The sequence below is a fragment of the Amphibalanus amphitrite genome, unplaced genomic scaffold (assembly GCF_019059575.1).
Source record: "Amphibalanus amphitrite isolate SeventyFive unplaced genomic scaffold, NRLGWU_Aamphi_draft 000176F_arrow, whole genome shotgun sequence".
Lineage (NCBI taxonomy): Eukaryota > Metazoa > Arthropoda > Thecostraca > Balanomorpha > Balanidae > Amphibalanus > Amphibalanus amphitrite.
Window position 1 is genome coordinate 94,289 of NW_024881671.1, and position 13,858 is coordinate 108,146.

General features: G+C 47.2%; 1 protein-coding gene across 1 annotated transcript; it reads right to left on the reverse strand.

Moving 5' to 3' along the window:
* Positions 1–1,225: 1,225 nt before the first annotated feature.
* Positions 1,226–10,403, reverse strand: LOC122383913 (periostin-like). The gene is made up of 6 exons (XM_043370784.1): positions 10,347–10,403; positions 3,692–3,921; positions 3,058–3,217; positions 2,698–2,844; positions 2,309–2,434; positions 1,226–1,996 (listed from the first exon to the last, which is right to left on the reverse strand). The coding sequence occupies exons 2-6, from the start codon at positions 3,764–3,766 to the stop codon at positions 1,863–1,865; spliced, it is 642 nt and encodes a 213-aa protein (XP_043226719.1). The 5' UTR covers positions 3,767–3,921; positions 10,347–10,403; the 3' UTR covers positions 1,226–1,862.
* Positions 10,404–13,858: the final 3,455 nt, after the last annotated feature.

Consider the following 13,858-nt stretch of genomic DNA (forward strand, 5'->3'; position numbering starts at 1 on the left):
CACGCACGTGTATCTTGATCCCTCACAATTGTCGCTTCTGCGCTAGATAGGCCTATATTGAGCAGTTACTTTGCTGCTATATTTTATAACAGCATTTTTGTCAAACAATATTCCACTGCCAATACAGCGGCCATTCTGAAATTTGAAAACCATGAACTGTAAATATGCGAACTGCAGAGCTAGGCAAGTGCGTTCCTTTAGTGCGTTCCTGCGTTCTTCCGTACGTACGCACCGCCCTTTTTAGGAACGCAAGAACGCAGGAACGCAAAGTTTTTCAAAGGAACGCAAGTAAGAGGAACGCACCACCCGAAATTTTGAAGCGTTCCTGCGTTCTTGCGGAACCACCCGAAAAATTATATTGCTGCCAATGACCTCTGTGTCAAATGTTTGAATCTCGAGTACGTGTGTTTGCCGGTAGATGCGCCAGTTGTCGGTCGAATCGAGGAAGGCTTGCTTAGATTTAGTGGTGATGTTTACTATTCGATTCGGTTTCAGGCATTAAATGTGTAAAAAAAATTTAGTGGTGATGTTTACTATTCGATTCAGTTTCAGGCATTAAATGTGTAAAGTAAATATGATAACTTTTACTAAGATACATCTTTTAACTTAACTATTGTTTTTTTAAGCAGGTCGTATTTTTGTTGAAAACCCTACGGATGATATTGGTAAAACGTATTTCAGATATTCGATTCGGAAAAGAGATGTCGAGGAGTTGCTTTTTGGCCCCACGTCGCCATTCTGGGTATTCTGTGATCGATTCGCCCCGTGTTTGGTTGGGCCCGCGCCGCGTGGTTCGGCGGTATTTTTGAGGGAGGAACGCAGGAACGCAGGAACGCTAACGCACCGAACGAAAAAAAAAATGAGGAACGCTATTCCAGGAACGCACTAACCGCGGCCGGAGGAACGCAGGAACGCTAACGCACTACCGAAAATCGAGGAACGCGCCCAGCTCTGGCGAACTGACATGCCTACCAGAACCAAGGGCCTATAACTGCAAAGCAGGGACCATTTAGTTTGTCTTAGGTACGTCATTTCATTAACCATTGTTAATACGGGGACGAGCCGGCAAGCAGCAAACCAACAGAGACAAAAGGGCAGGCAGTAAAAATCACAAGCCACTTGTTGAAAGTGAAAGCAAAATGCTAATCCCTTATTCGATTCTCTCAAAAATAAAAAAATGATCATTTAGTAAACTTTTTCTTTTCAACGACAAAATACGGGCGAAACACCGCAGCTTTAAACAATAAAAACTGTATATTGTAACGAGCAAATCAACGTTTTCACACATAACACTCGGTTATCTATCTCGAACGATACCCAAATTCCAAGACAGCGTACCTTTCCATGTTTTGTTTGACGATCACATGACCTAGTTAGTGTAATTTACCGCACGTGATAACGCGCAAACCGTGTTTGTGCATGTGCATAAACTACTGCAACTAACAGCAACGCAGCATTAGAAAGACTTGTCATCTGGTAAGTCCACTTCCTCCTTGCGGCATAGCACATTCGGACCGACAGCAGCTTTCGCGACACACATACCCATTCAACACTGGTTTTGATCGGGCCACGCAGTAGGTTTTCACGCACAACACGAGCATTGCGTACAAATAGGTATTATAGGTAACTATGTTCACATTCGCAGTGATCGACAAACTTATTTGCATCTTCTCGAGCTGGAAAGAAGTGCTTCATCCAGGTTAACACCAGGCCTCGCAAAAGTAAATACCGAGCTACCAACATAATACCGCATTCCAATTTCCAAACACCTCCCTGATCATCACCGCCTGAGCTGCCACCTGGCGGTCACGTGCGTGGCTGATGCTGCCAGCTGGCGGCCAGAAGGTGGTCGGTGCTGCCACCTAGCGGCGGACGTCGCAGCGCTGGAGGTTGCGCTCGGGCCGCAGCACAAAGTCGACGATGTGGATGACGCCGTTTGAGATCGGGATGTCGGCGCGTATCACCTGAGCCTGTTTGCTGACTGTAGAAATGCGACCTGTCGGGTAGAAGCAGGACAGTCAGGATACCAGCCAAGGGACGAAGACTGGGAATAGGGTGCCTCCGGGCTGGTCCTGGCCTGATGGTGAAATAAATGAGGTTGAAAGCAACAAAGCGTGGACAACATATTTACTTGTCAATTATAACCGCAGAAGACAGACTCATATAACTGAAGGCGCAGCGAATTGTAAGCGGCGTTGAAAAAACGTACGATCTAAGCTCGAACGGAGACACGTCACTTCCTGGGTGCGGCACGTCCGCACCTAAGGCCCCGATTAACACGCTGCCACATTGCGATGGTGCTACTCACGCGTGTATCCGTCGGTGACAACCTGAAGCTCGAGCTCCTGTCCGTCGAGCAGCGTCTCCAGCCACTGTCCGTCACGCAGTCCGGCGCTGTAGAACGTCCCCGGAACCATGTGGTACAGCAGCGAGTCTGGCCGACACAGAGAGAGAGAGAGAGAGAGACCGTCAGCTGCAGTGAACACGGTATTATGCGTGATCTCACAAAACATAGTCACTAGCGAGGAAACTGCAGTTGGCGAATATAAAATTCAAACCTTGCGGTTAATAAATCATATATCAACGTTACTAAACTAAATAAACAAAACTAAACCTAGTGCACAAATTCACTAAAAGTTTGAAACCCTTTGAGGTAGAACGGTGTCAGCCCGAGAAACGTCCTGCTCTTCTGCATACTTTGCATGACTTTGGTGCTGTTGCTGAAGTCCTCCATCAGCGAGTTGGGGTCGGAGAAGGCGGCTGATATCGGCAGGAACAGGGTCAGCGGCGCCTGCTGACTCAGCAGCTGTGACACCCCCAGCTTGGAGAGCATGTTCGATACACCTGCAAACACCGACAGTGCCGTCAGCGCAGAGAACGTATTGGAGAGCGCCAGCATGAGTGTCCATCCCAAGCTATGCATTACCAGCGACGTTGAATACAGCATTCGGAGGCCCACGGTTGTATTCCACACTAAAAAGTAAAAGCTACGATTATATCATATGTCACTAAAATGTAACAGCCGCTCCTCGCCCGTCCTGCCACCATCCTTCTCACCGGAGAAGTCCAGGTCGGCGCACTGCTGGGTCGAGACGTACTGCAGGGCGTCCAACACGGCCTCGGCGACCAGCGCCTTGTCCAGCACGTGGATCACGCCGCCGCTGGAGGAGCTGGCGTCACTCCGCAGCACCTGGGCGCCGTTCACCGTCACCACTCTCTGCAATAGGTCGGCAGAGTGAGCTGGCAATGCCGCAAAAGGTAAGGTGATTAATGGAGCAAACCATTGACGCCCAAATTGCAACGTCTCATTTCTAAGCTTTGGCTAGTGCTTTATTCATTGTGGGCTCAAACTGATGTTTATCATATGCAACTTGCAAGTTGATCATGACCTACATGTCAGACACCGTATATCGACACCTTTTTTTAAACTCCACATCTGCTCTCCCGTGAATTTCCGGGAGGCACGAAAGATCACCTTTTAAAAGTGTCCAATCGTCCGATCCTTATCAAAAATATGTGTGTTCGTAGGCCTGTTCTGGTATTGCTTTATCTGCCAAGACAGACAAACTTGAGAAAAATCGAGTGATTGTACCTTTTTTGAAGGTCTCTAACCAACTTGTCTGAAATTCACCGGAGAACAAATGTGGGGTTTAAAAAAAAGGTGTCGATATATCGCCGCATTCTCACCCACCTTGCTGTAGCGGCTCATCTGGTAGATGTTGATGCGCAGCGTGGCGCCGCTGGGGCTGGCGCTCTTCAGCACCATGTTGTCGTTGAAGGCGGACAGCGGCACGGCCAGCGGCGTGACGTGGTGCAGCAGCAGCTGGCGCAGGCGGCCCGGGTCGGCCGACAGCTGCCGGCGCAGACTGTACGGCAGCAGGCTCCACGCTTCGTCCGTGAACGCAAACACCGTCACGCCACCTGCGGGTCCGATATTTTCAACAACGGTCGGGTGAGGTCGTATAGCGGTCGCGTGAGGTCACACGCTGGTACGGTTATGTGGGGTCCCGAGTGACCGGAAGACAGTCAGGTGGAGTCAGACGAAGGTTACATAAGGCAAACATGTGAGGTTATGGGTTTAACCCGCGCGGGGCTGGGGGGGGGGTAAATTTTACCCCCCTCGCGAATTTTTGCAATATCTCAAAAACGGCGGCGCGCAGCGCCGCCAAACTTTCCGTACCTTTTCTTACATCAATTTGACACGTTCCCTGAAAATTGGAGCGAAATCCGTCGGAAAATGTTTGAGAAATTGACGTTTTAGTGACGTCATGTTCGCCATTTTCGCCTCAAAAACGGCAAAAGTTCAAACGCCGCTAGCATCTTCATTTTTAAAGGAATCAAGACGTAACAAAAAAGGATATACGTAATTCTACTTCGTCTATCAAATGGCTATCTCCGTTTTTTGAAAATTTGGATTTTGGCCCAATTTTTTTTTTCAAAAAACTGACTTTTTGGGAAAATAATTATAAAATCCAAAATTTTCAGTGTATCGAAAAAAAAAAACGGAATATATGTCAGAGAAGTGGTCCATGTGCACTAACATACCAAGTTTTAGAAGAATCGGTTAAAAAATGTGGGAGTTATTCAAAATTTTATGACGTCACGACACACAAAATTTTTGAAAAATGACTTTTTTGGAAGTTCTAGACCTCGTACAGAAACAAAAATAGCACCATTCGATTCGCCGTGAAAAACTGCATTAGATAGACACCTTTTTAGGCCTTAACAACCATTTTCAAAATTTGACCTCACTTGACCTGACCTTGACCCGTTGACCTGACCTCGACCTGAAATTCATCCAGAGGTGGTCCATATCACTTATTGAGTGTGCCTATTGAATTCTATGAGTAAAATGACCCATAAAACATGTGTCGCACATACCCTTTTCAATATTTTGTTTTTGGTGACCTGACCTGACCTGACCTTGACCTTGACCTCTGAATGATATTGTATGGAACGAATATTGTCTTGGTAGCCTAAAAACACGTTTTGGGCGATCAGTCTCAGTCCATGACTCCATTCTTCGGCAACTACGGTGCAAGGCCGATACTGTAGGAACTTGCAATTTGTACCCTTGACCTGACCTTGACCTTGACCTCAAACTTAAAATTAACCCGCGACCTGGTGGGGGGGGGGCTATTTTTTGCCCCCCCTCAAGACTTTTCGATATATCTCCAGAACCACTGCGCCGATCGTCATTAAACTTTCAGTACCCTCCCGGACATCAATTTTACACATTGTGACCAAAAATTTTTCCAAAGGCTATGATAGGTTGGCCGGAAATGACGTCAGAGTGACGTCATGTTCTGCCGTTTTCGACCCAAAAAAGGGTTTCGCGGGAAGAGCTGTCAGGCCTATAGCTTTGCAAATACAGAAAAATGATACAGACATAAAAGCTGTAGAATGGACAGGGCTACAAAACTGCTATCTCGGATTTTTGAAATTTTTGGATTTTGACCCCCAAAAATCAAAAAATAGATTTTTTGAATATAATAGCCAAAAAATCCAAAAAGTTTTTTGGATTTCGAAAAAAACCGGAATATATGTGATAGTCCTTAGCGCCTTCTATCTACATACCAAATTTGAGATCGATACCTCTTTTTTTGGCCAAGTTATAGCGAAAAAACTGTTCAAAATTGATGACGTCAAATTTTCAAACTCAATTTTTTGCAATTCTAGACCTCGTAGCGCAAAACAAAGACCACCATTAGACTCCCCGTGACGAGCTGCATCGAATCAATACCCATTTTATGCAAAAATATCAACTTTGAAATTTGACCTTTTTTGACCTGACCTTGACCTGACCTCCACCAGAAAGTGACCTAAACCGTACCTGATGGTCTTATAACCAACACCATTGAGTTGGAAATGAAAAACTGGCCATAAAACATGCATCGCATAACCTTAGTAAAGTTGGGTTCATGTGGTGACCCTTGGTGACCTTTGGTGACCTGACCTGTGACCTGACCTGGTATGACCAGTGACCTCTAACAGCAACATATCTACTAGGCAACTGACGCCCTATCGCTGATTCCCGACAAAATGCGTTTTCCTCGGTGTTATAGCGCATTCCCTAGAAGACCCGTGAACGGTGAAACATTTCATCTTTGACCTGACCTGTGACGTCATCGGTGACCCGGAGGTCAATAAAATTTGGTTTCCCCCGACAAATTTGACAGGCCTTTCGAACGCCGTTTGAATTTTTCGGATCCGTCCAGTAGTTTCGGAGATACGAGGGGGGGCAAAAAATAGCCCCCCCCCCCACCAGGTCGCGTTATAAACAGACCCCACCAGGGCGCGGGTTAAGTACATGTTTTTAGTTGTTCGTGATGAGATCTTTCGATTGGCGTTTGAATTTTCCAAATCGGACCAATAGTTCGGGAGATAACAGGGGGGGGGGGTAAAATTTACCCCCCCCCCAGCCCCGCGCGTTCGGCTGGAGACCCCAGCCCCGCGCGGGTTAACCCGCGAGTTGCTGGGGGGGGGGGCGTTAAACGCCCCCACTTTTTTCGCCGGGCCATAGCATAAAAACGGCGCGCCTTGGGTACCTGTAGGGAATTGATTGAAGTGTATTGTGACAAAGTTTCAAAAAAATCGGTCGGAAAAATTTTGAGATATCGAGGTTTTAGTGACGTCATGATTTCTGACTTTTCGACCAAAAACGGCATATGTTCAAAAAATAATATAAAATCACAGAATAGACATACAGATATGCCGTAAACGCCATTAGACTGCCAATACCATGAACAATCGAATGGCTATCTTCGATTATTGATTATCGTTCCGCTTTTTCCAAAATCTTGAACTGAATCTTGGCAATTTTTCGTGACTACTTCACGACCATGATACATGCATTTCTTAAATTGAACTTTTTGAGCCAAACACGTACACATATGATAAAATGAAAGTCACCATCGTATTCTACGCCCCAAATTACCCATAAAACATGTGTCACAGGCTGCAAATATCAGTTTTGATTTTCGGGGATATTTGCCTACCCGGTTGACCTGACCTTGACCCTGACCTATGCTTGACTGACCCCTACATGGAGCTGACACTCTTTTAGGCCTTTTATGATGGATTGTGCACCGTTTTGACAGAGTTTATGACGAGAGGCGCCCATTGCGAAGTCCTGAAGTCCATGCTACTGAAAGGTGTTTTTTTCAGGTGTTTGACCTGACCTTGACCCGACCTGTGACCTCAAAATTCAACTTTAAAGTACTCATCTGAAGCGTCTCGTCGCGTTCTTTCGTTTGCCGCCTCGTGCGTTTCGCTGCGCCTATTGGTTCTCGAGTTATCGGCTGGGGGCGTTTAACGCCCCCCCCCCCAGCAAACGGTGGGCGGCGAAATACCCCAGCAACTGCCGGGTTAACGGTAGTCACCTTGCAATTTCGTAAGGCGGTCGTAGGACCATCGCACAGTGGTCAGTGGTCAGTGGTGAATAGTGATGCGACGCTAATACGGTAGTCACAGGTCGGTCGCATTAGTTATATGCTGGTTGCTGATCGACGGCGGACCGCTAAAATTCATATAATGGTATGAAATTCGATAATAATGATAATAACGCAGATGTTTACTGTTACTTTCGCTTTTCGGTAATTGGCTGTCGGTCCAGACGGCTTCTAGATCTGAGTCACACCGCGCGATACTCGAGGCTGAGTGTTCTCAGACGAACCAGATGGTCCCATCGCCGGTATGATTGGCTAAGACGGTCTCGGTGCTATTAATTGCCTGTTACGTCAGTTAGGTAATAGGTAGGCATTACCGATTTAGACGACAACTGACTGCTAAGATTTGGCAGCGTGTGAAGGTGCTGGAAAGGACGGTTAGCGCAACTTGTAATCAGGGGCGGATCCAAGGGGGGGGGTCACATGGGTCATGGCCCCCCCCTTGAGGCCCGGGGGCCCAAAGACCTGCCAGGGGCACCACCGGCCTATCAGGGGTATCACAGTCCTACTCCTGACAGGGGCACCACAGGACCGCCAGGGGCACCACAGGCCTAGCAGGGACACCACGGGCCTGGTGCCCCTGGGCCCTGACAGGACTGTAACGCCCCTGACAAGCCTGAAGTGTCCCCGGCAGGCACGTGGTGCCCCTGACAGGCCTGAGGCGCCCCTGCAAGGCCGGTGGTGCCCCTGGCAGGCCTGTGGTGTTCATGGCTGGCCTGTGGTGCCCTTGCTAGGTCTCTGGTGCCCCTGACAGGCTTGTAATGCCCCTGGAAGGACTGTGGTGCCCCTGGGCCCTGACAAGCCTGAGGTGCCCCTGACAGGCCAGTGGTGCCCTTGCTAGGCCTGTGGTGCCCCTGGCAGGCCTCTGGTGCCCCTGACAGGCTTGCGGTACCCTTGGGCAGTAATCGCCACGCCATGTGTGGATCGCCCATGATCGTAAATACATACATACATACATACATACATACATTGGAAGGACTGTGGTGTCCCTGGGCCCTGACAAGCCTGAAGTGCCCCTGACAGGCCCGTGGTGCCCTTGTTAGGCCTGTGGTGCCCCTGGCAGGCCTCTGGTGCCCTTTCTAGGCCGCTGGTGCCCCTGACAGACCTCTGGTGCCCTTGCTAGGCCGCTGGTACCCCTGCGCCCGGAGAGGACTGGTGCCCCTGAAAAGTCTGAAGTGCCCCTCGGCAGGCCCGTGGTGCCCCTGACAGGCCCAAGGTGCCCCTGCGAGGCCGGTGGTGCCCCTGGCAGACCTCTGGTGCCCCTGGCAGGTCTGTGGTGCCCCTGGCAGGTCTGTGGCGCCCCTGGCAGACCTGTGTTGACTGGTGCCCCTGCTAGGTCGCTGGTGCCCCTCACAGACCTGTGGTGCCCCTGGGCCTTGACAAGCCTGAGATGCCTGGCTATGACAGGCTCGTGGTGCCCCTGATAGACCAGTGGTGCCCTTGCTAGGCCTGTAGTGCCCCTGGCAGGCCTCTGGTGCCCCTGCTACCCCTGCGCCCGGAGAGGACTATGGTGCCCCTGAAAAACCTGAAGTGCCTCTCGACAGGCCCGTGGTGCCCCTGGGCCCTGACAGGCCCAAGTTACCCCTGCGAGGTCGGTGGTGCTCCTGGCAGGCCTCTGGTGCCCCTGGCAGGTCTGTGGTGCCCCTGGCAGGCCTGTGTTGACTGGTGCCCCTGCTAGGCCGCTGGTGCCCCTCACAGGCCTGCGGTGCCCCTGGAAGGACTGTGGTGCCCCTGCCCCTAGGGGTGCTCATGGGCCCAACAGGCCCGTTGTGCCCCTGACAGGCCTGTCGTGTATACTTGCTAGACCTGTGGTGCCCCTGCTTCCTGGCAGGCCTGTGGTGCCCCTGGCGGGCCTGTGGCGCCCCTACAAGGCCGTAGGTGCCCCTGACAGGTTTGTGGTGTCCCTGGAAGGACTTTGGTGCCCCTGACAAGCCTGAAGTGTCAAGGACAGACCCTTTAGACGCCAGGGTCAAGTTCGTCGGACTGACAACGATTTGCTTACCTGATAACGTTCCTGGTAAGTACTCACTACTCAGCGTCCACAACATATATACACATAGCACATTCATATATACTTGCTTACAATTGGTAAATGTGGTTGTGGCTAAGAGTTAAGATACTGACTAAAAATAAAAAATAAAAAAAAAAACTGAAAATGGGGGCACCACCAAAATGAAGTGGACGAAATCCGTTGAGTTTTTAATTTTGGGTATAGGTAGGGGCACCACTTCGATTCATGACCCTCCCCTTGGAGTTTTCCTGGATCCGCCCCTGCTTGTAATTACCAGTAAATAGCGAACTACGTTACGATGCCAGTCAAATATCAGCCGAGACGGATTTTATAAGAAAGTACTAGTGGTGTCAATTGGAAGTCGGAACTTGAACCTTTGGAATTCCCATTTTATCCAATGTCCTATTCTGAATTTGGTTGGACAGTGGCAGACATGTGCTTGGATCCGGAAAAATGGATCTGAGATCCGATCCCATGGATCCCGATCCGAGATCCATTCAGATCATAGATCCAACCCCTCAATTTTGTCGAGAGATCTACTGGGATCATAGATCTGACCCTTCAATTTTGTCGTGAGATCCATTGGGATCATAGCTCATAGGTGCTCAAAATGTTGACAACTTTCTTTCATAAGAAGTTATGAATACCAAAGTATGGTTAGAAACAAACAATATTATACAAAGACCATATTAGTAAAGGCATCCAGTTACATTATACAGAATACAAAATAAAGGAGGCTCATGAGTCATGATGGTCACAACTTAAGAGAATTGAGTGACATGAAGATTGTTCACAGTTCACATACCAACAGAAAAGTTTGCATTAACAATTAACATAGAGGTAAGTCAAAGTAATGACTAATGAACAATACATAACTAGGTACCTACCACATCACAATTCATGTTAGAATCTACATAATGATATTGATAAGACAATCTCATTGATCTTGCATAAGACAACCATGAGGCTTTCCAGTTTCCAGCTACCACAATTGATTGATAAACAATAAAAGATGTGGTTAGGTAAAGGTATTTCAATCTATTGAAAGAAATATTTGATAAAATAAACTGAGATATAAACAAAAGCATAAAAATATTCAACAGCCTGCGGAAGCGATGGGAAGCGAAATATCAATTGTAATGGCCTTGGATATTTACCGTAAAATGAATATTCAGTATCTAAATTGAACTCGTGACGTCATTTCAAATAACAAATGAGCTAGGCGTTCTACCTTCGAGTATTATGAAAATAAATAAAAAATCAAACTGGAAGTTCAAAAGTTTGGAGCTTTTTTTTTAAAGAATGTTCATTTTTTCTGCCTCACATAATTTTACGATACGATTGTTTGTGAATATCATCTTTGTAGCGTTGAATTTAATGACGTAAACGTAAGCTGAAACGGTATTATATGGCCCTGAGCGGTGTGCGCCTTGCATCTTTATTTTATTCATTTTTCAAAAGAATAACAATATCTTACGTCATTAGTTAAAAGGGCCTATTACGGGGAATCTTTTGGAATCATTACGGGCTTGGTCAAATTAAGATTTTTCATTGGTCAAACGATAATGACGTAATAAAACCATATTACCAAAACGTGAGCTGTGAATTTCGTTTGTCATTTTTTGGGAGGCTCTCTCATAACAAAAGCACAGCATGGCACCACACGTGTGGCACGATGCCAAAAGTGGCCAAAAGTAGGTAATCTGAAGAAGTTGATGCCATTTTTGAACTTGTAATTTTATTAGGAAAGTATTAGAGGTTGGTTGATATTCTTACTAAATCGAAATTGTGTTGCACATACTAATAGCTCATATGAACATTCTGGATTGGGATTTCATACCTGGCAGAAGTGGATTGCTGGATTATTTTTAACAAAACTGACCTATTTGGCTTCCAGGTTTGATTTCCTAACATCTGTCCATAGGCGGCAGAACAGGGGGGGGGGGGGTGGCACCAGGGTACAGTGCCCCCCATAGATTTTGGCATTTTAGCATTAGCCCTACTGGCGTTGCAGAAAGAATGGGACCAAAATGAAAATCTGCAGTGCCCTGCTGCCACTGCATCTGTCTGTACTGTTTGTTCTTTGAATTAAAGTGGCTGGAGCTTGTTGATAAGATTGTCATCAGTGCTGTCATGAAAAAGTTACAATTGGTCACAAAAAGTAGCAATATGCATGTACTTGGTTTATTTTAAATGTAGTACAAATGTTGTTTATTTAAATTCAAATTTAATGATGATACCTAATGATCACAAGTGGTCTTAACCAATAACCATGTCCACAAGTGATAATTCTCAATTGTATTGCACTGTAAGGCGTACAATTATGTAGGATAAGGGTTTCATTGGCTACATGTTGTCGTGAGATCCATACAGATCATAGGTCCTCCACAAATTTTTGCCCGCTGGATCCACAGAGATCATAGATCCGACCCCTAAATTTTGTCGAGAGATCCATTCAGATCATAGATCCAACCCCTGAATTTTGTCGAGAGATCCACTCGGATCATAGATCCAACCCCTCTATTTTGTCGAGAGATCCACTGAGATCATAGATCCAGCTCTCGGATCCAAGCACATGTCTGGACAGTGGCAGCAGCAGGCTTTGGACAACATTGGACAATTACTTCCCACATATCAGCATGTTTATACAGTAATCGTGCATAGCATTGCTTTGCGAATAAAAAGCTCAGCTTTCGATATGAAAAACATTTTTAGCTGGTAATATAGGGGAGACCCGGGAGGTATGGGCCCCCTGGAGGTATGGGCCATCGCAGTTTTGAAGAAGTGTTGCATATTTTTACACATTTGACGGCGTTAACTGGTAGCAGCCATTCAGTGATTACATCCCACGTGATTTTCGAAACCTTCCGCAGTCTTCTATCGCAATGTGCGGCGATAAAGCGTTTTTGCCCTCTTCGAGTAAAATACGGTACATACAGAAAATTCGTGATAAATTTGAACTAGGCTCGTTTTATGATGTCAGACCATCGCTAACATAAAGTTTAAAGCATGCAAATTAAGACTGGGTAGACAATACGAAGCTTTCTTGCAAGATTATGAGCTGGGATGCTACGCACATTCTGGCGTCCTAACCAAGAGGTTTGGGCCACCCACCCCCGGTGATCCTAAATAAATAAAAAGATGCTTTCATTAAATGTCACCGTCAATAAGTTTTATTTTTGTCGCGCAAGGTCGAAAAATTAACTTCAAATTTCATTCGAACAGAAATATATTATTCATCTTATTTCATGGTGCATGATTGAGTTTACCAAAATACATATGGGCCCAAGTGACCTCCATGAAGCAAGCTGTTGGTCACTTATGCGGTTCCTGGGCTCTAAGAGAGATCGAGGTAGATACCAGCTACGAGTATTATTCTCATTGTCGAGAAAATAATATGAAACATGACACCGGCCCGTACCTCCCGGGCCATGGCCCATACCTCCCGGTGCATTTTGATGGATCGAAAAAGCACATGATTTATTGAAAGTTATCTCGAGACAAAATACTTGATCCCAGATGCCTAATTTCATGCACACGTTGCAGGCGAAAGACAATTTCACGTACATAGAGTGAAAAACCGAGTCTAGCCACTGCCCACTGGAAGAAAATTGCCTTTTCACAAAACCGGCCCATACCTCCCGGGTCTCCCCTACATTAGGAAATTTAATTGAGAGTTAACTATTGCGTAGGTTTTGGACATCTTTGGACAAATGGCTGGCTTGGACATTTTTGGACGGACAGACGACGTAAGTCTTGGACCCTGGACGGACATGGACATACATTTTCTGAAACCATGACACCACTAGAAAGTACGCGTAGTGCGCGACTGTTTTGCCACGACCGTCCCGCAGAGCTCAGAAGCACTGCGGTGCAGCATCGCTCCAGTGTATGATACAGCGCACCGTCAGTCGGGGATGGTCGCTCTCCAAATAAAGTCGTGCACGACTCAGGGTTACTGCGATGCAAATCGAACCAAGGCCCCGGGTGGCGGGGACTCGATAGGACTCTTGACTACTCAGTGTTAACTTACATACGTATGTGGTAGGTCAGTTGGTGAGAGCATTCGCAGCCTGGAAAGTCAGTGAATGGGACGACGGACCACGCCATAGACTGCGTCTTAACCCTCGCCGGCCGAGGGGGGGGGGCGGGTGCCGCCCCCCCCCCATAGGGTTTTTTCGCGATAGCTCCGAACACGCTGACGATAGAGCGCTGAAACTTGGCATACCTGACCTTTGATCCAAGCCGCATCTTTTGACACCAACCGCATTTTTGGGTCAGGTCAGGTCACTGACCTATGACGTCATAAGTGAACCTCTGCACGGTCTTCAGATGTCGCAACTTCGCAACGCCCTCACTGCCAGAGGAGATGTCACAGGTTAATGAAACTTGCAGGATC

Coding starts and splice junctions, on each gene's coding strand:
- LOC122383913 (XM_043370784.1), bottom strand. CDS start 3,766: ATGGTGCTGAAGAGCGCCAGCCCCAGCGGCGCCACGCTGCGCATCAAC. Junction 2,845..3,057: donor CGCCGACCTGGACTTCTCCG/GTGAGAAGGATG, acceptor CGGTGTTTGCAG/GTGTATCGAACATGCTCTCC. Junction 2,435..2,697: donor CAGCACCAAAGTCATGCAAA/GTATGCAGAAGA, acceptor TGTGTCGGCCAG/ACTCGCTGCTGTACCACATG.